A 26,189-nucleotide genomic window follows, 5' to 3' on the forward strand; every position below is an offset into this window, starting at 1 on the left:
CTTTGTCTTAATTACCATTGCATCCCAAGCATCCTGGCATCACTTTCACCGCCGCTAACACTTGTTGAGAGCTCACTATGTGCCAGGCCTCATTTTCAACTTATTACTTTTGACGTGCACAAAATCCTCAGAATGGTTTAATCTGTCCAGGAATTAATAGATAGTAAGTGTCAGAGCTAGGATTTGAACCCACCAATTTGATTCTGAAGACTAAGCACATCATTGTTACATTATTCTCATGCAAACACTATTGTTAAGATTTATGGATAAAAAAGTACTTAGGAATTATCCCAAGAAAACATGGAGGGTGACGAATTCACTCTTAGGGCAGATAAAGTATCACAAATGGTTTCCTAAAGCTACGTTTTAATAAGCTTCTAATGTTCTCTGCCATATTTAAATATGTTAGCTCCAAAATAAAGGTTAGAAATGTTCTTAAATGTTCAGATTTAAGGAAATCAACATTCACAATTTATATTCTAAGCACAAAGTGTAAGTACATGAAGCCATCAAATACATTTTCAGGTCTGACCCATTCAGTCAGAAAGAACAGAGGCCCTCTAACTACGGAAGATTACACCTGTGCAAATTGTTACAGCAGTCAGGTGCTATGCATCAGTGCATGTAATAAAGTCAACACTCCTTCTAATAGGTTCGTAAGTTACAGAAAGAATCTGTCATCTTCAACTTCCTAACTTTTCTGAATTTTAAGTGAACCTCAATTTGCCAAAAGCAATTTAGACAGTACAACGAATAAGCCCAAGACACGTGTGCAAGACAGTTTTTCCTTTAAATCTGTAATAGAATTGAAAGCTACTAGAGCCTAAAGTAAAATCATACCTGCTGAATGGGACTTTGTGCCTGAAACAGTATTCTTCGTCCTAGTAGTTCTGCAAAGATACATCCGACAGACCAGATGTCAATAGCATTGCTGTAATGACGACTGCCCATCAGGATTTCCGGAGCCCGATAATACTGAGTAACAACTTCCTGAGTCATATGACGGGATTCATCTAATTCCTCCACTCTGGCCAATCCAAAATCACAAATCTAAATAGAAAAGATTATCAAAATATTTAAGAGACAAATATATTTACAGATATATAAAGTAAAACACAATAAGCAAAAATTCAGAATCTTGATCTCTGAACATTGAAAAGTTTTCAATGATACAGGTATTGCATATTTGTGTCAATATATGATTTGCTCTTATTTGTAAAGGAGGAAAAAAGGTCTCAAACTTCCTTATTTCTACATAAAATGATGTATCTTAAAAATATTCTTCTCAGGTGCTTGGGTGGCTCAGTTGGTTCAGCGATTGCCTTTGGCTCAGGTCACAACCCCGGGGTCCTGGACAGAATCCTGCATTGGGCTCCCTGCTCTGCAAGGGAGCCTGCTTCTCTCTCTCCCTCTGCCTGCCACTCCCCCTGCCTGTGCTCTCCCTGTATCAAATAAATAAAATCTTAAAAAAAAAAATTCTTCTCGCTCATCTTAACCGATGAGCAAAGCAAAAAGACAGCTCAATGCATATTTCTAGGTTTAATGTGGAAACCAAACTATGTATTTTCAAGGCTTATCAAGGAATTATAGGGAAAAAAAGGGGGGTCTATCTTAAAGACCTCCTGAGCTATGTTCACCGTCTTTATGGAATACACATAGTAAAATTTCTTTATATCTATGGGTTTCAAACTGAGTCCTCAACTTCCCCTGTACCTATCTATTTAAAATACTATTCACACTTAAATACATATGTCAAAATGTACTACACTGTAGAATACCAGTGTTACTAGTTTCACTCATTTCTTTGTGCTATAAATATTTAACTGAATGCCTCTTATGGTTTGGATAGTATGCTAGAGCCCGGTAACACAATAGTAAATAAGAACGATTGGTTAATTTATTGGCAGACCTGGGAATAAATCTTTTCTTATTTCTGTTTCATTGAAAAGGATGCTGAGGTTGGAAGGTGAGCTGCTGGCAGACAGCAGCAGCAGCACCACCAGCAACTTCGGCTTATTTTCAGGAATTTCTCATATTAAGAAAATAAGATTTTCTTAATCCTGGACCACCAAAAAAAAAGTGGGAGCACAGAGGTTAAGCTAAGAGAGTAACGGCTTTCCAAACTCCAGCATCCTCACTGATCAACTTCATGAGTCAATATTTTAAGTGATGAACTAACACTGTTTTCTAAGTTGAGGTGGCAGCATAAGATTTTATTTGAAAAAAAGAGTCTGGCAGCTTTAAGAAATGTTTGAAAACCATACCGAAAAGGAAAAACAAAACAATCCAACCCAACCCCAAAACCCCAAGTTGTTTATCAAATTCTCCCAAAGGCTAGTGTTCAAATAACACATATTTTAAAAAACTCTCTTCCTTGGCCATGATGTTTTAGGATATCTTTTAAAACAAAACAAAACCAAAGAACTTAAATCCATTTTCCTCTATCTTTATTGTATTTATAGTAAAAAAACAGAAAACAAAACAAGAAAAACCAAGCAACCACCCACCGGACAGGAAATGTTTTCTGTTATAAAGCAAGTCCTTTGTTAAAAAGACCAGTCTGTCTGGAGTCATTTTTGGCAATTTATCTGGAAGACAAGCTAAACCCAAAGTAAGAAGCTTATATGATCAGATAACCAAAAAGATAATGAGATTTCCGACAAAATTATACATCTTGTGCTGATTAGGAAACAAAATATATTCAGAATATGAAAGGATACTAATTTAAAAGAAATGTTTTATCATAGTTATTTTTGATGAATTTGTACATTTGAGAAGAGAATCAGTGTCTGTAGCTTGGAACTCCATTTTGGGTCTTAAAAGTAGGCTGCTAAGACAAGTCAAAGGAGTGGGGCACAATTTTAGTTTATACTGATCTTTGTGTTATTTATTCATTAATGACATATTCCTCTAGTTACTTGTCCATGTAGCTAGAAGTTATAATACCATAAGAGATTATCTGAAGAATGGACCTCAAGCAGGTAATGGCACCAAGCAAAACAGCATTGTGAAGTTCTCCAACCAGAAACCAAAATAAGAAGAAACTGGCCTAAGCCGTCATAAAACTGATTTGGTCTGAACAGAATAAAGAATTCCTAAGGTTTAAAAAAATTTGTTTTTAAAATTAAATTAGGGTTATGGGGATTGGGTGCAACTCTCTTTATTTTTTTAAGATTTTATTTATTTATTTGACAGAGACCACAGGTAGGCAGAGAGGCAGGCAGAGAGAGAGTGGGGGAAGCAGGCTCCCCGCTGAGCAGAGAGCCCGATGTGGGGCTCAATCCCAGGACTCTGGGATCATGACCTGAGCTGAAGGCAGAGGCTTTAACCCACTGAGCCACCCAGGTGCCCCGCAACTCTCTTTAAAAAGTGGAAAGGTATCGGGGAAATGAACTCAATGACCTATAGAAGGAATGTTTACTTTAGTGGACACTGGGAACAATCCATTTCTCTGTGGAAAGAGACTGAACTACAATACTAGTTGTTCTCAGGGAAAATATGAAAGATATGAAAGATAGCTTTTTTTTTTTTTTTTTCCTTAAGATTTTATTTGAGAGAAAGAAGAGAGAGCATGAGTGAGGGCAGGGGAGAGGGAGGAGCAGACTCTCTGCTGAGTAGGAAGCCTGACACAGGGCTGGATACCAGGGCCCTGAGATCATGACCTGAGCTGAAGGCAGATGCTTAGCGGAGTAAGCCACCCAGGCGCCCCTGAAAGATAGTTTAAAAAAAAAAATCTTTCTAGAGTTACATCAGGAACAGTTCTTCAAGGCTATAATGAAGGGAGGTTTTTTTTTTTTTCACAGTATTAACATACCAGTTTTTCACTTATTTTTATTTTTTTAAAAGATTTTATTTATTTATTTGACAGACAGAGATCACAAGTAGGCAGAGAGGCAGGCAGAGAGAGAGAGGAGGAAGCAGGCTCCCTGCTGAGCAGAGAGCCCGATGCGGGGCTCGATCCCAGGACCCTGGGATCATGACCCAAGCGGAAGGCAGAGGCTTTAACCCACTGAGCCAACCAGGTGCCCCCATACCAGTTTAAAAAAAAATTTTATTTATGTATTTATTTGTCAGAGAGAGAGAGAGAGAGCAAGCAAGCGTGTGCGTGTGTGTGCAAGCAGGCACAGTGGCAGGCAGAGGCAGAAAGGGAAGCAGGCTCACGCTGAGCAAGGAGCCCGATATGGGACTCAATCCCAGGACGCTAAGATCATGGCCTGAGCTGGAGGCATGCTCAGGTTAGAGGCTTAACCTACTGAGCCACCCAGGTGTCCCAACATACCAGCTTTTAATGAAAATTGGCCCAGAGTTTAAAGAAAGCTTTTAAAATATAAAATGATATTCATTTATATACTTGCTTTTAATATTTAGTTTAACTGCCACCAAGTTAAGTAACAATGACAATTTGGTAACTTATAAAGGAGGCAACATCTAAAAGCCAGTTTTCCTGGGGTGTCTGGGTGGCACAGTAAGTTAAAGCATCTGATTCTTGTATTCGGTTTAGGTCATGATCTCAGTGAGATCAAGCCCTGCACTGTGCTCTGTGCTCAGCATGGCGTCCGCTTGGAACTCTCTCTCCCTTTCTCTCTGCCCCTCCCCATTGTGCACCTTCTTCCAAATAAACAAATATTTATTTATTTAAACTTAAATATAAATAAACTTTATTTTTTTTATTAAAACAAAAAACAAAAACAAAGTTTTCTTTTTCAAATACTATCAGTTTTTAATGATAAGAAGAATATTTACTGCAGTCTGAAGCACCATGTAATATCGTAGCCACTCATAAAATAGAATTTAAATTTGCTTACACAGAGAGGACACAACTCTAGGAAGGCCCTTACCTCTCATTTCTATGATGGAGAAAATATGCTGGGCCTCTCACTAGGAGTTTTGCTAATACATCTATTAGAGGCAGGGAAATGCAAAATGTGGATTTTGCAATTTGTGAGACACTCTAACAAGGAACAACGGGTGGAGGGTAGGTAGAGATACTAGGGAAAGTAAAATTGAAATTGATGGCTTGAAATTTTGGGGCTACTACTCTAATTAAATCCTGTAATTAATTCCCCTTTAGAAGGAGTAGCAGAATTGGCTACTATATATTTGACCCTTTTCTGGCATAGTATTTTTAACTTTTTTTTCAATAAAGATTTTATTTATTTGAGAGAGCAAGCAAGAGAGAGCATGAACAGGGTGAGGGGCAGAGGGAGAAGCAGATTCTCTGCGAAGCAGGAAGCCTGATATTGGGCTTGATCCCAGGACTTCTGGAGCATGACTTGAGCTAAAGGCGGGTGCCTAACCAACTGAGCCACCCAAGCGCCCCTAGTATTTTCACTTTTCAGTGTTTTCACTTCCCTACTTTGCTACCTGTCACACAGGGCATAGAAATGTTAGCTGTGCAAAAACAGTCTCTTTTGTTTTTCTGAAGATTTTTATTTATTAGAAAGAGAGAGAGAGAGAGAGAGAGAGAGAGCATGAGAGGAGAAAGATCAGCGGGAGAAGCGGACTCCCTAATGAGCAGGGGGCCCAATGTGGGACTCGATCCTGGGACTCCAGGATCATGACCTGAGCTGAAGGCAGTCGCTTAACCAACTGAGCCAACCAGATGCCCCCAAAACACAGTCTTTATAAAAGCTATACTTCATTCTCATATAAATAACTTACTAGTCTTGAAATAATTCTTTAGATATACACTTTCTTTAGCAATAGAGCAATCTAAAAAGAAATTACCTTCTCTATCTTCTTCCTGGTCACACTGTAAATCCAATTTCAGTGTTTCCAAAACATATGCAAACTATCATGAAGAAATCATGAGTCAAGATGACAAATCATTACTATGGCCATGACTAGTGATATTGCTGGAGAAAACTCAGTTCTTTAATTTTTGGTAGTGACGAAAATAACTTTAACTCTTTCACAAAGACACATTGTTCTTAAACTTGCCTTGACATTCTGAATTTTTCTCAGATATTTAAAGAAACTGAAAAGCTACCTTTAGAACACAGTTGCTGTTCACAAGGAGATTCCCTGGCTTAATGTCTCGATGTAAAATGCCAGCTGAATGGAGATATTTCAAACCTGAAATAGCAAATGGATTTAATTGCAGATATTTAATTCTTTTCACTCAACCAACGATCTGGGAAAAACCACAGTAACAGAGAATTCAGGATTTAAGATTGTTCTTTAAATAATGACATAATAAACATTATTAAAAGCTTGACTTAGTCCTACCTCAAAAAACTGTAATTTTGTAAAATAAAGTGTCATCAAAGGTTTACACAACCTACAGATAAGCTTTTCAGGCGCTGGAATTAAAGTTGACCATACCAATATTCTTGGATTGCTCCTACAGGTGGGGGGCTACTGGAGCTTGGCTATTGGTACGCTCAACCTATAATTCTGAGCCAGCTCCCACAGATCCTCATCACCCACCAGGGAGCCCTTCCCAGGGCAGAATTTCACTGATCAGTGAAATTCAGTGACCTGCCCAGGTTTGTCAGTAGTATTCCCCATCACTGATATTCAAGAGGGGTAGTTAATTACTTTCAACTATTTTTTTACATCTTAAAAGACTGACTTTAGCAGGCTTTTAGAAAAAGATCACAGCTTCAAGGCCGAGTCTTCTGAATAAAACACAGCAAATAATATATATGTATTTTACAAGGGTAAAAAAAAAAAAATCCAATATCCAATATCTTCGTTCTGCCATAGAATAGCAACAAATCTATGGAGAGTGAACATCCTAGTTTTAATACTTTGTGTGTGTTTTCATTCTGTTGGCAGATGCTTTTTAATCTCCATAAAGAATACCTGAATCTATGAATTCTGGTGTGGGAGCTGAGGGAGAATATTTCACTGGGTAAGAAAGCTGTTTCAGCTTTAAACAATTCTCCATTTGTAACAGCAAAATTCCAAAGGACAAACCTGATGGCCAGACGCAGCTCCAGGAATGTCGGCTCACACTGCCTCTCTCTCAAGTTGGAGCTCTCTAATGAGCCGGTCTGGAGAATCACCTAGCTGGCTCTTTCTCAGCCTCCTCGCTCCTTTGGCTTTTAAGAGTCATTTTGGTTTTTTTGGAGTTGGACTCAGGTATTCCAACCAACACTGACAAAACTTGAAGAATAAACGTCATTCGTAGGGAAGGGAACTGAGTTATTTTTCAATGGAATCACCTGCATATTCACCTGATTCACAGGAATCACCACAGATTCCTGTTTAGAGGGAACTTTGTGACAGACCACGGGGTTCCACAAACCATCCTGCTTATTTACCTTCCCTACATTAACCTACTTAACTGAGTAATGAATTAGGCCTTTCTCTTCCATCCATGGAAATACGAACCATTTGGCCACCCTTAAAAGCTTCTTATTTAACGTCAAGTGTAGAGATTATTAAATATAACTTGGTCAAAAGAAAAAAGTCGTTAGGAAAGAAAAAAGCCTTGGAAGGTCAGATTAAAGTTCAAATGAAAAGCAAAACATTTCACTTTATACCGTGACACTACAGTTTTCTTCACAAAGAAAAGCTTACCTCGCAAAATCTGATAAAGAAAAACTTTGACATGATCTGAGCTGAGTGGTTGAGGAGAGACGATAATTTTATGTAGGTCACTCTGCATCAATTCTGTGACAACATATCTTGAGGTTTTAAGTTAAGGAGAATTCCGAGAATTCAGACCCCAATCCCCCAAAGTAGGCAGTATGTGTAAAGAATAACTTTCGTTCTTAAAGCTGGAAAAAGCTTAGGGAAAAAAGCTTCTAGACAGCATGACAGAAGTAAAAATTCCAGCCCTCACACATACATACACAAAAGGCCAAAATTAAAGAATTCACCATTCAAAGTCAGCAGAAATAGTCTCTCTAATCAGCATTATAAAAGAAAAATAAGGATAAAGACTTTTAAAATTAAGTTTTTAATTCCAATGTAGTTAATGTAGTGTTCTATTAGTTTCAGGTGTACAACATTAGTTTCAGGTGTACACTCAACAATTCTATACAGTACTCAGTGCTCATCCCAATAAATGTACTCTTAATCCCCCTTCACCGATCCCAATTACCCTCTCTCTGGTATTTGTTTTCTATAGTTAAGAATCTGGTTTTTCCCTTTGTTCGTCTGTTTTGTTTCTTAAATTCTACAGATGAGTGAAATCATATGGCATTTGTCTTTCTCCAACTGATTTGTTTTGTTTAGCATTATACTCTCTAGATCCATCCACAGTTGTTGCAAATGGCAAGATTTCATTCCTCTTGATATTCTATTGGGTATCTACGTACCACATATTCTTTATCTATTCATCTATCAGTGGACACTTGGGTTGCTTCCACAATTTGACTGTTGTAAATAATGCTGCAATGAAAATAGGGGTGCACATATCCCTTTGAATTAGTGTTCTTGTATTTTGGGAGTAAATACCCAGTAGTGAGATTACTGGATCCTAAGGCAGTTTTATTTTTTTTTTAGGAACCTCCATACTGTTTTCCACAGTGGCTATACTGGTTTGTGTTCCCACCAACAGTGCACCAGGGCTCTTTTCTCTCCACTTCCATGCCAACACTTGTTGTTTCTTGCATTGTTGATTTTAGCCATTCTGACAGGTATGAGGTGATATCTCATTGTAGTTTTGATTTGCATTTCCTTGATGACAAGAGATGTTGAGAATCTTTTCATGTGTCTGTTGACTATCTGTATGTCTTTGGAGAAATGTCTGTTTTCTGCCTATTTTTAACTGATTTTTTTTGGGGGGGGGGGAGTTCAGTTGCATAAGTTCTTTATATATCGGAAAATAACCCTTTATTGGATATGTCATTGGCAAATATCTTCTCAAATATAATAAACATTTTAACTTATTTTTTACAGATTTTATTTATTGGAAAGGGAGAGACAGCATGAGCAAGAGAACACAAGCAGGGGGAGCAACAGAGGGTGAGGGAGAAGCAGGCTCCCAGCTGAGCAGGGAACCCAATGTAGGGCTCGATCCCAGGACCCTGAGATCACAACCTGAGCCCAAAGGCAGATGCTTAGCCAACTGCGCCACCCAATAGCCCCAAGGATAAACGTTTTAAATGACAGCCAGGCCAGGAAGAATGTGAAGACCAAATAGTCTCGGGTCTATTCAAACATGTTACTGGAGCATCCTTTGAATCCAAACAAGAGAGGGGTGATGGGGGTCTCACTCTAGGCCACCATGGCACCCATGGAAAGGATGACAACCTACCCATCTTTGTATACTTTACAAAGAATAGTACTCATAGAAATGTGCAAAATGATTAGTTAAAATCCAAATCTACCCACAATCTTAATTCTTTTATTTAACTTATTATTATTATTATTATTTACATTTATGGCTCCTTTATTAAGTTTGAAGCTTCCTATGCTTTGTACTTTAATACCCTCAGGGTTTTGTTCAAACAACACATGGCTGATGATCAAAGCCTGGAAGGATGGAGCCCAGGGAGCAATGAAGAGGTGGAATTCAGAACTCTTGTGAAGATAACTCTTTTGTTATATTTAAAATAGGGCAAATTCATGTCTTACCCTGCACACAGTTAAGGACTTGTCACAAGTTTGGGTGAATTTTATAATTTAAATTTAACCTTCTTTTTTTTTTTTTTTTTTTAAAGATTTTATTTATTTATTTGACAGAGAGAGATCACAAGTAGGCAGAGAGGCAGGCAGAGAGAGAGAGAGGAGGAAGCAGGTTCCCTGCTGAGCAGAGAGCCCGATGCGGGACTCGATCCCAGGACCCTGAGATCATGACCTGAGCCGAAGGCAGCGGCTTAACCCACTGAGCCACCCAGGCGCCCCTAAATTTAACCTTCTTAAGACAAGGGGAGAGTACCCTTGATTTCAGGAGATTCCTACCAGGTTTCAAATTCTTTGGACACCTTGAGAAAGTCAGTTTCATGTTCTGAGTTAAAACACTAAAACTCCCCTAGCCCTGTACAACTGAAAGCAGGGAAAGGCAAAATAGCAACAACAAAGCAGAGCTGTTACTGGGCTGCAGAGTTCTTCTGCTTTCTTCCTTAGCTCTTCAGATCCTAACTTTCTTCTTCCAGGGCGGTATTATGGAATCTTCTGAAAGGACAACCCATCTGACAGTCTGTAAAACACAGTATCAGTATTGTCCCACAGCTAGTCCTAGAAGACAGACCATCTTAAGAGGCTGATGTAGTCTTAGTGTGCTTAGCATGAACTATAAATGAACTAAGACAGTCCCAGGTCTCCTATTTTAGCACTTATATGCTCGCTGTAAGGGTAAATGCTACGAATATAAAAATAAAGATGAGAAGGAGTCTGCCTTCAAAACTTAAATTTTTAAAAAGTGCTGGTAGGCTTTGGATTTTACCTTTATGAGCTTTAAAAACTCTTAAACAAGTGGTCATTATCTGGGCAGAATGATTTAAAAACTCTTCTAATTTAACATTTTAGCAAAAGCAAGTGGTAACAACTTGAGAGTAGGGAGGAGAATTAATAACTGGTAACACTCGACACACAGTCAAAATGCCCTCGAGACATTTTCTTCAAATAGCTTTTAGAACACCCAACTGTCGGCTTTTCTTTTCTCTCACTGGTTGTTCTCAATTCTTTGTTGTTTCCCTTCTCCAATCATTTAATGTTGAAATGCCTCAGGGTTTGGTTCTCTTGTCTTTCCACACTCATTTTCTTGGGAAACTGGATCCAATCCCAAGACTTTAAACAATATACATGCAGGTGACTCCCAACTTTATATCCCTAGTTAATCTTGTTTCCTTAAGTCCAGCCTTGCTTATCAAACTGTCTACCCATCATCTCCTCTGGATGTCTGACATCTCAAACTGTCAAAACTGTCCAAACGTGTATTCTCCATCCCCCTCACCAAATCATTTATTCTAGTCGTAAGCTTTGTTAGAGTAAATCTATTTTTCCAGCAAGCTGCTCATACCACAAGCCACAAACCTTGGGAGTCATCCTAGATTTCTCTTTTTCTTATTCTACCTCTAATTCATCAGAAAATCCTGTTGGCTCTTTCAAAATTTAGTCACAGAATTAGACTACTTCTTATCATGTCCACTGTTACCTCCCTTGGCCCAAGACCTTTAGATTTCTAAGACACATAAACCAGAATAAATTTTGATGCTTTTATTTCTAATTGTCTATATATTGAGTTACTCGATTATATAATATATACAGAATATATATTATAAGAAATATACTCTATTTTAAATCATATATCATATATATGAAATTTTAATGTTTTCATATTCTTGTTACTTTTATTCTAGGTTTTATTAATCAGATTCTTTCCAAAGAATCACAATCTACTCCGTAATGAAGGTTAGTGAGAAAATGGGATTTTACATGTAGAATTTTCTAAGGAGAGTCTTCAGTGACATGTTAGACTCATTCTATAAAACAATACATATCAGGTAAATTATGATATTATTACCAGGATTAGATTTACATTTTTTCTTAATAGCTTAAAATTTCTTTCTTTCTTTTTTTTAAAGATTTTATTTATTTGACAGAGATCACAAATAGGCAGAGAGGGAGGCATGGGGGTTGTGGGGAAGCAGGGTCCCCGCTGAGCAGAGAGCTGGATACAGGGCTCAATCCCAGGACTCTGGGATCATGATCTGAGCCTAAGGCAGAAGCTTTAACCCACTGAGCCTCCCAGGCGCCCCACTTAAAATTTCTTCTTATAAAAATTTTTAAACACCTGGAAAAGTTGAAAAACTTAAATAGTGATCACCCATATATATACAGCCACCCCTTAGATTCTACACTTAACATTTTGCCGTATTTGCTTTAGTACATGTTTATTTTTGGCTCTTTCCATTCATCAATTCATCTTATTTCCTTGGCTACATTTCACAGGACATTTTCTTAAATGAAAGCCAGATTATGTCACTCTTCTGCAAAAGTTTCCCATTTCATTTAGAGTCAAAGCCAAAGTCATTAAAATGTCCTTAACAGGGCCATAAATGATCTGTCCTCCTTACTTCTCTGACCTTCTCTACTATCATTTCTGCTATTTTGCTATTTTCTAAACATGCTAGACACACTCTGACCATAGGCCTTTGCTCTAGCAGTTCCCTCTGCCTGGAATGGGCTTTCCCAGACACCATGGATAACTCTTTCACCTCCTTTTGTTTTTGTTCAAACCATATCTTTTGAAGGAGGCCTACCTGGACCATTCTAATATTGCATCTTGCATGCCTTTTACAATAGCTACCCACTTGCACAGCTCTACTTTGTCTCTTTTCCTTTAGTACTTATCCTATATAATTTACTTGTTATGTTTACTGTTTATCTGTCTCCCCAACCCTGCCCCAAGAAGGAAAGTGTTTTTGTCTGTTGCTCACAAGTCTTTCCCAAATTCTCAGACACACATGTCTGCACACAGTTAAGTCTCCTATAAACAACTGTTGGGTGAATGAACTATATATACAGTACGTGTGTGTATGTACACACACACACCCACACACACACACACACGGAGTACCCACTAGGTACTCTACTAAGTATTTTAAATATATCACCTCATCTGATTTTCATGGCATTCCTGCAAGGAGATGGTAGTATTCCCAATTATAGATGAGGAAACTGAGGCCATCAGAAGGCAAGGAACCTAAGTTTACACAGTAGCAAAATTGGACTTGACTATGTTTAAGATTGTTTCAATGGCTGGATTTTATCTTCCCTTCTTTTTGTGAGTTATCATTTTAAAAACTGTAATAAAATATACTGAATGTTCACTGTGTTTCTTATAGATGACTTTCAGCTAATCAATGCAGAAGCGATACTACATGAGTAAAAAAAAATTGCCATTTTCCAACCTCTATGACATCATGGATATAAGCACCAATTATCAATGGCTGCTAAAACCATTTGAAAGGGAAACTGATCAGCATCACTTCAGGCCACCACTCAACCACAGCTACACTTAATTTGTGGTATTATGTCTTTGTGACATTCACACCACTGCCAGAAAATATTCATGTCTTTAAAAAACCTCAATATAGGGGTGCCTGGGTGGCTCAGTTGGTTAGGCGCCTGACTCTTGATTTCGGCTTGGGTCATTATCTCAGTGTTGTGAGATCAAGTCCCAAGTTGAGCCCCATTTTGGGCTCTGTGCTGGGCACGGAACCTGCATAATATTCTTTCTCCCTCTGTCCCTCCCCCACCCCGTGAAGCCTCTCTCAAAATAACAAAAACAACAAAACAACCCCCCCCAAAACAAACCTCAATATAATCAATGCTCTAGCTCCAATGACCAGTTTACTAGAAATACGGGGAATAAAAGAACAAGACACCATGAAGAAGTAATCAGCTAAACACAATGTGGAACACTCTTCAGGAAAAATTCTCCAACAAATAAATAAACAAAAAAAGGGGGATGGATACATGAGGGGAAGAGGAAGTAGGAATGTTTGGGATAAGAGAGTCTCAAAAGATGTTATAACCAAATGCAATATATGGACTTTGTTTAGAACCTGATTCAAACAAACCTGATTTAAAACAAGATCTTTGAGGAAATCAGGGAACAGTAAGAAATTAGATAATTTTATTAGATGTGATAATGACATAATGGTTAGGTTTTTTTAAAGTCCTTAATAGTTAGAAATGCATATTTAAGTATTTGTAGGTAAAATAATTTGATGTTTGGAATCTTGTTTAAAATAACTCCAGCCTTCCTTTTCTAGACCCTCAATAAAAAGGGAGGAGATGAGATTGGAAAAATGATGAATAATTGTTAAATCTGGGTGTTGGGTAAATGTGACAGTTATTACACTATTGTCTCTACTTTTCTGTATTTTTGAAAATTTCCAAAAAAGTTTAAAAAAGAAATTCCACTATAGAAAACTAGGGAAATACAAAAAAACCAAGGAAAAGAAAAACTACCCAGAATCCTAGCTCTTTGAATGAACTTACATCTTTGTGAAAATGTTGTACACGTATATTTATCTATATATATGTATATTTGAAATTGGAATTATAACATACACACGGTGTTGCTGCCGGTCTTCTTAATAAAATATAGGGATTTTCTCCTGTTATTATTCTAATAAAGCAGAATTTTTATGACCTTATAGTGTTCTAATGTACAGATAGAATTCATTTAACCAATCTATCATTGTTGAAAATCCAAGTTATTTCTGACTTTAACTTTAAATAAACCTGAGATAAACATCATGTATCTCCATCTGCCCATATTTTTTAGGTGAATCTGATTATTTTCTCACACATTCCTTTAAGTGGAATTACGGTGCTGAAGTAGAATGTATGACATATACCTTTTTTTATTTCAAGTAATTTGTGAATACTTTCCACGATATATAGTTCTTTTACATAATTTAAGTGCTTAAATAGTATTCCATTTTTTTGAATATGTCATGACTTAAGCAATCCCTGTCACTGGTCGTTTAGGTTATTACTGTGTGACTGTAATGTAGCTTTGTGAGACGGCTTAGAGTTTTATAGTTTCATTTCATGAGGGATCCTCAGTCATGTATAGATCCTTTCTCTTGGGTAAATCCATTTCTCTGGAGAAGAGCCTTCTAAACTTCTGTCTTAGAAGGCACAAGCCAGGCTGCCAGGGTTCTGTATGAGTTGGGGAAGGGGCCAAAGACACCACAGCTCAGCTCTGCTGGCTTAGGGAATAAAGATTTAGTCTTCTGCAAGACAGAAAAAGAAGATATGAATCTTACTATTTCCCTCTTGTATATAGGAAATCTTTTCTTTTTTTTTTTTTTAAAGATTTTATTTATTTTGACAGACAGAAATCACAGGGAGGCAGAGAGGCAGAGAGAGAGGAAAGGAAGCAGGCTCCCTGCTGAGCAGAGAGCCCGATGTGGGGCTTGATCCCCGGACCCTGGGATCATGACCTGAGCCGAAGGCAGAGGCTTTAACCCACTGAGCCACCCAGGTGCCCCTAGGAAATCTTTTTGTTTTCTCTATTTCATCATTTCCACCCACTAGAAAATCTAATCATAGAGACAGGAAAAAACTTCTACTTGTACCATTAAGCCTTAACCCAAAGTCCCAATATTCTTGAGTTGGTTCCAAAATCTCAAGGGACCAAAACCAGAAACATTATACATAAACAACAACAACAAAAACAGAAAAACTTTGCAGCTGCCATCACTCTATTAAGTGTTGTTAACTTGAGATTTTACTCAGGAAAAAAAAAAAAAAAGTCCCTGAAGACAGTATGACACATGTCAGTCATGTCTGCTGAGTCTGGTAACTTTTTGTTCCTGTAAGGATTGAAAATTTCTCACATGGAAGTGAAGAGCAGGTTATAATCTATTCTGCCTTTCATATCTACACAACAGGCAGCCAAGTTGTGATGCCAAAATCTTTACTGTTAGTAGTGACAGTTGGTATGCATGCAAGTAGTAGAGAGAAAACATCTTAATCTTCAAGTTATTGGGCTGAATTCATATTGCTGGCACTCGAAAAATCTTGCTTTGACTTATAAAGGGAGTAAACGACACAGAAGCCAAAAACCGAGGGAAGTATGAAATAATGTCATATGCTTTCTTCTAACAGAGACTACATTTTCAAAGAAAGGGGAAAAGGAAAACATTGGCTGGCTGGAAGGGGTTGGTTCTATAACCAGATATTTTATAAATAATTATTCATTTCAGAAAAAATTCTTACATTTCATTTAGCATTATGAAACATATTATTTCCAGATCAGGGTATTGTTCACTCTAAATCTATTGGATTTGAACTGACAATACTAGACCATTACTGACCAAGAAAAATAATAATTTCATATGGTTCAACCCTAACACAGAGAAAAGTATATCAGGTATCAAAATGAAAAGCAAAGGGGTGCCTGAGTGGCTCAGTGGGTTAAGCCGCTGCCTTCGGCTCAGGTCATGGTCTCAGGGTCCTGGGATCAAGCCCCACATCAGGGTCCATGCTCAGCGGGTAGTCTGCTTCCCCCTCTCTCTCTGCCTGCCTCTCTGCCTACTTGTGATCTCTCTCTCTGCCAAATAAATAAAGAAAATCTTAAAAAAAAAAAAAAAGCAAGGCACTGAAAATGAATATAAAGCATGATTTCACATGGTAAAGTCAATTCTTCTCTACTAAGACTACATACATATGTGTATAATTTCTTATAAAATATAAACCATCATGTATTCCCCCTGCGAAACACAAATGACTAGATTACCATGTCACTGTCTTCAGGATCTGTGTACCTGAAAAACCTTTTATTCAATTGCCTGTTATACTACTTAAGAAAGGAGAGTGCTACTTTTATTCTTTTGCTTAAGATGATAAGCTAACTTACAAGAGAATGAGACAGAGCACTGAGGGATGTGGAGAATTGTTGAATGGCCATATTGTACACCTGAAACTAATAGCACGGTAAGTTACCTACATTAGAATTAAAATAAAAAGCTTAATAAAAATGAAAAAAAATTTGAATGGGGTAGGTTGATAAACTCTTAAATTAACCAGAAAGTCTAGGGTAAAACCTTATAGAGCCCCTGTCTGCCTTTACCATTTTGTTTATTACCTGTGTGCAGAGGGGCTTTCCTCTCCTCTAAAATATTATTTTTTAATGTTTATTATTTCTTAGAGGTTTTATTTATTTACTTGTCAGAGAGAGAGACAGAGAGAGAGAGTGGGAGAGCATGAGCAGGGGGAGGGCAGAGGGAGAAGCAGGCTCCACAACGAGACTGATGTGGGACTTGATCCCAGGAACCTGGGATCATGACCTGAACTGAAGGCAGATGCTTAGCCAACTGAGCCACTGCCTCTAAAATATTTTAAACACAAAAGACTGAAAGATTTTAAATGTATTATTTTTAGAGAGCGATTAAAATGATGACTCTGCAGAGAATAAGTTTTACAAGTTTTAGTTTAGCAAAGTAAATTCTTCAGGGGAAATACATTTTTCACTCCACAAATAAAGGGTTTTTTTCTTCCTAGAAAACAAGCCAACGAACAGGCCAACCTTTAAAAACTTGATTTCTCTGTATAATACAATTCCTGAATTTGAAAATTGAACAATACAGCTTCAGAAATTTAGAAGCAACACACACCACTTTATGATAAGGTTTCTGCTTTGCTCCGGCAAAAATCCTCTGAAGTCTCAATCCCCAGCATAATGTCTCCCAGATGTCTCAACTAGTTGCCATGCCAACTAAAGCAGCTTAAATTAAATGAGGGCCCGAAAAAGCACCTGCATCACTCCAGGTCTGTTGCGCATTAAATAAAGCTCTCTTGACAGGGACTCAGAGGTGCCATTAACTTGAACAGCAGCTATCTGATTATTGTTTCTGAGTAATTTAATGAGGGTCTCCAAATAAGAGGGAAAACAGGGTATGCTTTCTCTCTTGGTCCTTCTAAATGGGACAGCCTCTCCAACAGCTGGTGTACCCACTGGGTCAATGACTTTGCTATGGTCGTTTAAGTTACCTTTGGGTAAAGAGCAAATATAGGATTAAAGTTAGGATTTTCAGGAGAATATTAACAGATTAACCATTTTCCCCTATTAAATCTTATCATTAAAAATATGATCATAAAAAAACACTGCACGGTATACCAACCTCAGAGTGATCTGAACAGCGCTGTTATAAAATAAATTGCTGCTGATTGCAGTAATTAGTTAAGTAGCTCCACGAAATATGGATTTCTAAATGTACTGATTTGCTTCAGAAAAATGAGCGATGCAAATTAACAATTAAATTGGGAGGGGCATCTCTGATGCCTCAAGCACCCAAGACAAACAACAGTGTTTCCACATTGTTTTAAAGACCTTTTTGTTGCCGATCTATTATTCTTGCTAATGTTGACATTTTAGAAACTTATTTTTAACAAGGTAGAAAACAGTGCTTTTGATGTTTTCTCAAATATTGCTAGTCACTGGGGAAATCACTTAATAGAAACAAATTCAGGCCAGGGAGGTTATGTGATTTATCCCAGGTCACATTCCCAGCCCGGTTTGGTTTCCCAGTTTCTGGTTTAGTGCACTCTCTACCCCACCAACCTGTTTTCCCTAGGAGCCTGACTGCTAGTATTCCCATTTCTTATCCAAGTATCATCACAGTATGCAGATTACTGTGAAATAAAGAAAAGCTGAATTATTACTTTAAAAAATTTATTATTATTATTATTATTTTTTAAAGATTTTATTTATTTATTTGACAGTGAGAGATCACAAGCAGGCAGAGAGGCAGGCAGAGAGAGAGAAGGAAGCAAGCTCCCTGCTGAGCAGAGAGCCCGATGCAGGGCTCGATCCCAGGACCCTGAGATCATGACCTGAGCTGAAGGCAGCGGCTTAACTCACTGAGCCACCCAGGTGCCCCAGAATTACTACTTTTTTAAAAAAGATTTTATTTTTAAGTGATCTCTACACCCAACATGGAGCTTGAATTTACAACCCTGAAATCAAGAGCTGAATTATCTGCTGACTGAGTCAGCCAGGCACCCCCGACTCACTTTTAATTATGTGCGATGAGGAGAAGAAAAGGAGAAAGGAGCCCAACTTTTTGTTGAAGCTTCTTTGTGCCATAATTTAAGTCACCTCATTCAATTCTTATAATGCCTAATTTGAAACTATCTTTATTTAAGAGATGGGCACACAGAGGCTGGGAGAGCTTAAGCTGTAAAGACAGAGCTTGGATTCAAACCTAGGTTGTAATGATTCCGCAGTCTGATCTTTTCCATGAAATTTCCTTCACTTTGTTTACTATTGAGAGAGAAAAATGAAATTCATGAGAATGCCATTACTTGCAATGTTGCAAAATCAGTTTTCAAACAAAAATCAGAAATTCAATACTATAATACATGATACATCTTTTAGAATCCCTTCCTTGGTTTTCAAATGGGAAGTCATTCTCTATTCTCCAACAAATATTCTGAATAGAAGCATGTGCCAGACACTGTTCTAGGCACTGAAAATACAATAGTGTGGTGCAAGAATGTCACTGCCTTCGCTGACTTTATAATCTAACAAGGGAGAGGGACGATTAAACAAGCAATTAAAACAGATTTGCTCAAAAATTACAACAACGTCATTGCTGTTAATCTCGTAAAGCCCCTTAGACACTAATCTGCAACTGACTATACCAGACTTGCATCACATAGCTAATAGAAATAAGAGAAACTAAGTAGCCCAACCAAGAGATACTCTTCTAAAGAGATAAAACTCTGAATTATTAGGACTGCTAAATTCCAATAACTACAGAGATTTAGACCTTTAAACATGTAAGAAAACCAGGGCATCTGTCTGGCTCAGTCAGTAGAGTATGCAGCTCTTGATCTTGGGGTTATAAGTTCGAGCCCTGCACTGGATGTAGAGATTGCCTAAAAATAAATTTTTAAAAAATGTGAGAAAAACCACTGAGATTTCTTCAGCTCCTACTGGATTTCTAAATTAGATGAACATTCTAATTGGCAATTTACCTCTATCTATGGAAACACTTACATACATTTGGTTTCCTTAAAATGGTTCACCTAATTTTTTTTAAACACATGAGAAATAATAAAAATAAAAGCAATTAACACTCACTGAGTTCTTACTATGCACCAGGCACATTCTAAGCACTCTGAATTATCTCAAAGAATTCTTAGAACACAAGTCACAGGCTATTATAAAGAACTAATAGTTCTCTTTTTGAGTTTGAGTCTTTCCTTTTGGAAGGAACTGAATCCAAAGATGTCTCAAGTAATTGCCCAAATCCACACAAGTACTCTTATTCATTTCTTCTAGCACCCGAATTAATCTTAGTTCTGTCACTAGTAGGCCACAACCTCAAATAAGAAATAACCCCACAGTTTGTCAGGGGATTATCTCAGTTTGCTGAAAAGCATTTTTGGGCCTACTAAATGCCATTTTTTTTTTTTTAAGATTTTATTTATTTATTTGACAGAGAGAAATCACAAGTAGATGGAGAGGCAGGCAGAGAGAGAGAGAGGGAAGCAGGCTCCCTGCTGAGCAGAGAGCCCGATGCGGGACTCGATCCCAGGACCCTGAGATCATGACCTGAGCTGAAGGCAGCTTAACCCACTGAGCCACCCAGGTGCCCCTAAATGCCATTTTTTAACATAGGTCCTCTCATTTAATCCTCATAACAACCTGGGACTATTCTCATGTAACAGATCAAGACTGGAGGTGAAGGAGGCTGACAGGTGAAATAATGATACTCCTTTTGCCAACAACAGAAAAACAAGACAAATGTTAAAAAATCAGAGATGAGTTTTTCTACCTCACATTCTTTGCCTCTATCTTTTTCTACCCCTTGAATATTCCACTTCCTTCAAAGCTTACTCCTTTTACTTTCATTAGTAAAATTATAAAGCCAAAATTGATATTCAACAAACATTTCCTTGTACCTATGAATCACATATGCTTACTTGAAATAGCTTCTTGAATAGCTTCATGTTCCCTATTTTCTTAAGTAGATGAGAACTTAAAAAATTTGCATATGTGTGTATATGTTAGCCTACTATCCATAAGTATGTAAATATAAAAATAATAGGGACTCCCAGGTAATATAATGTGTGTGGAGGAGTAGAGGGTTGGGCTAGCAGCCCTTGACAAGAAAATGAGAAGAAAAAAAAGTATTCACTAGAGATAGCTGGAAATATAGGACAGGCCTTTGGTGGGAGGTCTAAGTTGAGAATGTAAGCTTGGGAATCATTAAATATGATAAGAAATAATCTGTATTTTCTACTAAATGAAGTCTGCCACAGACAGGTTTTTTAATTGATTTTGCTTTTAGTCATAATCCTCCTTTTCTTTGAACAAAGTTTTCCTTAATAAATTTTTTTTTCTCATTTCTTTCCTTTTTTGTTCAAAAACCTGGCTATTGAAATTATGGAAGCATATCACCATTAGTGAGTTATAAATTCAACCTTAACATCATGACATTCTTTAGAAAAATGCACATCAGCGTCATTAGCAGAATTTTTAGTGCATAGTGCCCAAATATAGTATACAGGACGCCCTGCTAGACTTCCACAAAAGTTGCTGAGTATGAAGATGTGTTCAGGAAGGATAGAGATTGAAGCAGGAAAAAAAAGCAGAAATAAGGAATCTTCAAGGGATCAATTAAATGAGGTGGGCCTATATTAGAGATGCCAGAAAGGCTGAGAAAAGAGAAGTATTTAAGATTAAAACTGGTTCTCCACAGTTTTCTTCGATGCAAAAATGATTATGGGCAAGAAGAGTAGGAAACTCTCTAGAGCCTAGCAAGCCCACCATACCCTCAATGGTAAGCCTCCCCCGAACTCTTGCTCCAATTAAAACAAACCTGTACTATGATCAGTATTTGTTTAACTCACCTCTGTGATGCTGCATCTATTTTAGGAAGTAATGTAAGAATGTATGATAATCAGCCTCATGTCAGAAAACCTGAAAGGTAATTTTGCAGAAAAAGCTACACAATCACCACAGAAACAAATGCTGACACCAGATTCTGACCTTCAATTATGAGGAAGATGACTGACTCCTCTTCTGTTTTTAGGAAGTCATGATTATTCAAAGCAGTCTCAGAGGCTGCAGGGCTGGTGCCAGCAGCATCTTTGTGTAACCATCATCATTAGCATCCATAAATACTGACTGGGCACCAAGTGGGTGTAGAGAGCACGCTAACTCAACGACAAAACAGTGAGGAAAGCCAGATGAAGGCAAGGCAACATTCAAGAGGTTAGAAAAGACCGAGATTGCTATGTAAAAAATCAAGTAGAGACAACAAGGAAGCATAAAGATTTTAATGTACAATACAGGGCCACAGAAGCCTGACTGGAAAAGAAAAAGATTTACTGAGAAGAAAAGTGCTGATACTTATTGAGACTTTTCTATAGATTAAGCATCCAGCTTTAAACTTATTTAGCCTCATGTACTGCTAACTATGCTAAGAAATAAGTATATCCTGGTTCCATTATACAAATAAGTCGAGAGGTTTAGAGAGGCAAAGGAACCAACCAAAGGTCATAGCTAGTATGCAGCAGAGTAAATACAAGATCCTGGCCTTCGTTCTTAACTTGTGCTCTGTCTTTCAAAAGATAAACTTCGGGGAAAATGGTGAAGGAAATAATTCTACTTCAGAAGAGAAGACTAAGAACCTTGTTTTAAATATGAACAGTTAAATGAATTTAGGTAGTGGGAGGCAGTGTGGCCTACCCTTTGGAATGAAAGGCCAGGTTAAGAATCTCAACTGCTACTTACTTGCTTGATTACATTGGACAAGTTAAATAGCTTCTCTGAGTTTGTTTCTACACTTATAAAATAGGCACAATGATATCTACCACACAGGGTTACTGCCAGGGTTTAGACGTTGTGTGTGGATCACATAAAAATGCCTGGCACACAGGGAACGAAAGTTACCTGGTAGCTGCTATCATCATCATTGTGATGGGCAGGAGGAAGAGTACTGAATTTATTAAGTATCAATAAGCCAGGCACTGTGCCAAATGTACTACATACGTGAATTCACTTATTCCTTGCAACAGTCCTTTTTAAAAAATTTTTTTAAAGATTTTATTTATTTATTTGACAGACAGAGATCAAAAGTAGGCAGAGAGGCAGGCAGAGAGGAAGGGAAGCAGGCAACCTGTCAAGCAGAGAGCCTGATGTGGGACTCAATCCCAGGACCCTGGGATCATGACCTGAGCCAAAGGCAGAGGCTTTAACACACCAAGCGACCCAGGCCCCGCAACAGTCCTTCAAAGAAAAATATCTCCATTTATCACTGAGAAAAAGTGAGCCTCAAGGAAGAGCAACAAAATTTTTTGAAGGTCAAAAAGCTAATGGGAGGAAGGGACACAGGATATGAACTCAGGAATGCCCAATATCAAAGTCCACGCATTTGCCAAAATGTATGACTGACTGTGTTCTTATTTTTCCCAACATTTCCCCCTCCCTGAAGAAAAAGGCAAAAGAATGCAAGTACCAAAAAACACACAAAAATTAAACAAAACACACAAAGTTTAAAAAGATCCTTTAAGGGCACCTGGGTGGCTCAGATGGTTAGGTGTCTATCTTTGGCTCAGGTCATGATCCTGGCTGGGGTCAAGCCCCATGTCAGGCTCCCTGCTCAATGGGAGTCTGCTTCTCCCTCTCTCTCCCCGCACTGTTCCCCCTGCTTGTGCTCTCTTGCTCTGCCAAATAAATAAAATCAAATCTTTAAAAAAATAAATACAAAAGATCCTTTAAGTTACTGGTTGTAAAAGGGAAGATTAAGGCTATCATTGCTAAAGAAGAAAATTTGGGGGCACCTGGGTGGCTCAGTGGGTTAAAGCATCTGCCTTCAGCTCAGGTCATGATACCACGGTGCTGGGATTAAGCCCTGCATTGGGCTCTCTGCTCATCAGGGAACCTGCTTCCTTCTCTCTCTCTGCTTACTAGTGATCTCTGTTTGTCAAATAAATAAAATAGTATCTTTTAAAAAATAAAAATAAAGAAAATTTTATTCACTTATTAAATAGGGTCTTGTGGGTTTTTTGGGGCATTAAACATGTCAATCATAGAGACGTTCCTTCATATGTGGACATAAAACCCTTTTAGACCACGAAAAGTTTTCTACAGGACATATTATTTTTGAGGGAGACCTAGGGGTGGTTTTGGACAGATTGGAAACCCAAGGGAGCAATTATAAAAGTGCTAGTCTCTGAGACTTTTGAGAACCTCCACACAGGGACCCTGCTTCTGGTAAAGGGCTTCTAGTAACCTAATGGGTCTCTCCGTTTTGATCTCAGGGTGGTAAAAATTAGTAAATGATTAGTATTCCACATAACTAAAACAATAAAAACAAACACATGCAAAACAAAACTGCTCAGCTCATGCATAACAGACTTCCTTTGGAAAAAGCTACTTCAACCTAATCGTATTTCCTACCATCTGGTTCTCCTGCCACCTTTAAGTGATGTATCAGTAAGAAGAAAAGACTATCAATTAAACATAATTATTAAACCTATTACCAACTGCACAAATCAGTGCTCTTAATATTTAATAATGACACTCATATAGTATGCAGAGAGCAAACTGATATACTAAGTAGTACATAAATAAATTGTATCTGGCTAACATACAGGTTTGCGCTAGTGTGCTCTGTGAGGTTCCCTGAAGTGCTGCTCTCAAATAAATTGAATTGGTAGCAGGAGACTCAGCTGGTCTATCAAGTGGCTAAAAGCCCCACTGCTTCCCCACATCCTCCAATTAAGGCAGGTTTGATATATTTAGTGGCTTCTGAAACCTCTGGGTCTCCATGTAACACATGCCTCCTGGTATCTACCAACCTTAAAAAATAGAAATAAAAGTCGGAACAGTGGGATATACAAAAAAGATAAAATAAATGGTCCTATGAGTCTCCCTAAATGCTCACACCTGAATTAAGTATGTCAAGAGGCTAATCATCAGAAGGTTAAACAGAAGGTTAGGCAGTTCAGGAGAATGATAATGGGGTTATGAGGTTTTTCAACAGCTTAAATTAGGTGTGGCTTTGTTGTCATCCAATAATAGTTGGGAGGACTGACAGCATTTCATTCCCACAGCTGGGAATTTAGAAACATATTTATTTTTTAATGGAGAGGTAAAGGTGAAAAGACTAGATTTCAAGCCCCCCCCCCTTTTTTTTTTGCTTCACCTGGAACACATGTATTTCAAAGAGCTGGTGTGAATAAGTTGCTCTATCTATAGTGATATCTATCTCTATCTTCAAAGCAGAAAAAAAAATTCCAACTGTGAGTTGGAACTTTAAACATTCTCTAAAACATTCTTAGGATTTGCTAATATGCTAAGCCTGGGTGGGTAATCCGCATGCAGGCAGAAAAGGACACTACTGGGAGAGATAACCATGGGGCAGAAGAAAGGGAATGGTTCTTGGGACAGTGGGCTGAAGTAGGAAATTATGTCTTATCTTTCTAATTAATAGGAAGGGTTTGGGAGAGTTACTGGAGAAAGGACCAAGAAGCACAGAACGTGGGTTCAGTCTGGATGAAGTCTTGGAAGTGCCAGTGGGTTGTATGTGGAATACATTCTTCTGGGAAGAGGAGAGCAGGTAAGTAAACATGAGGTACTGAAGTTATCAACTCACTCCTCATTAACAGTTCACAGCCTATTTAAAAAATAAAAATTCTCTCTAAAAACAGGCTATGTTTGTTATGAACATCCATTTATTTGCGACAAGTACTTGCTAATGCCATCTATTGGTAGCTGGTGGTTGCCTTGACGCATTTTGTAGGCATCAGAAAATTCAAATAGATGCCTATTGTCTTTCAGCTTCAGTAAGTTCTATCTCCTCTGCAAGGCCTTCCCCTACTACTTTTATAGCACTTACTAAGTGCCAGGCACTGTTCTAAGTCAGTCTGTCAATCTATACCAATTTAATCCTCAAAATAACTCTATGAGGGAGATGCCGTTTATTATTCTCATTTCATTAACCAGGAAATTTAGGCACAGAGAAGTTATAGATAATAAGATCACAAAGTCACACAGAAAGTAAGAGGCAAAGCTGGAATTCAAATCTAGGTAGTATGGCTCCAGACTCCATACTCTTTGCCACTACAACAGATTTTCTACTACGTCAAGTTAGAATGCTGATTAGGTACGCCCTGGAGTAATTGTTAAGATTTTGAAATAAACAGAGGTGGAGGACCCCTGTTCCTGTTTCATGATGTGATAGTAAGTTATTAAACTCAAGAAAGCTACTGTTGGGCAGCAGAAGTAAGGGATGATGAATATGGCAGGGCAGAAGGATGGAGAAGGGGACTGATTTTAAAGTGCTTTAGTATCAAGAATATCAATTAAAGTTCTAGTATCTAGTACTGAAGGAGCCATCAAAGCTTTGCAGGGGGAAGAAATAGAGACACTCTCCAGTCAGTTTTCCAAATATAACAAGAATATGGGATGAAGGTCAATATTCCACATTCCCATATTCAGGCCTGCCAAATGGTCTCTGACTTAGATCATTCCCACCTCTCAGACAAAAGAGAAAGAATAAAACCGATTCATTACACAGCTTCCACTATCAATAAATACTGGGGGAATCTGAAGTTATTAGGAATAAATGTTTATTAATAAGGTGTTGTGCAAATAGGTCATAAAAAAGCACTGCTAAATGAACACTTTAATAATAGAGAGCTCATCATCCTGGACAGCTCAAGTTGCGTGTAACTGTGGAATCTGTAATACGGTCTTATGTAGATGACTACCTATCAGGTTCTAAAACTCTCACCATCTGCAGTTCAGA

General features: G+C 38.0%; 1 protein-coding gene across 1 annotated transcript in view; it reads right to left on the reverse strand.

The window, feature by feature from the left end:
* The window catches only part of NLK (nemo like kinase), a 176,621-nt gene that overhangs the window by 25,275 nt on the left and 125,157 nt on the right, over nt 1-26,189 (reverse strand). Inside the window, exons 4-6 of the mRNA XM_082707137.1 lie at nt 7,528-7,634; nt 5,990-6,075; nt 841-1,050 (exon numbers count right to left, since the gene is read on the reverse strand). Coding sequence (XP_082563263.1) covers nt 841-1,050; nt 5,990-6,075; nt 7,528-7,634 — 403 coding nt within the window. The remainder of the gene's footprint in view (nt 1-840; nt 1,051-5,989; nt 6,076-7,527; nt 7,635-26,189) is intronic.

This window comes from Mustela nivalis (assembly GCF_964662115.1).
Source record: "Mustela nivalis genome assembly, chromosome: 17".
Taxonomy (NCBI): Eukaryota; Metazoa; Chordata; class Mammalia; order Carnivora; family Mustelidae; genus Mustela; species Mustela nivalis.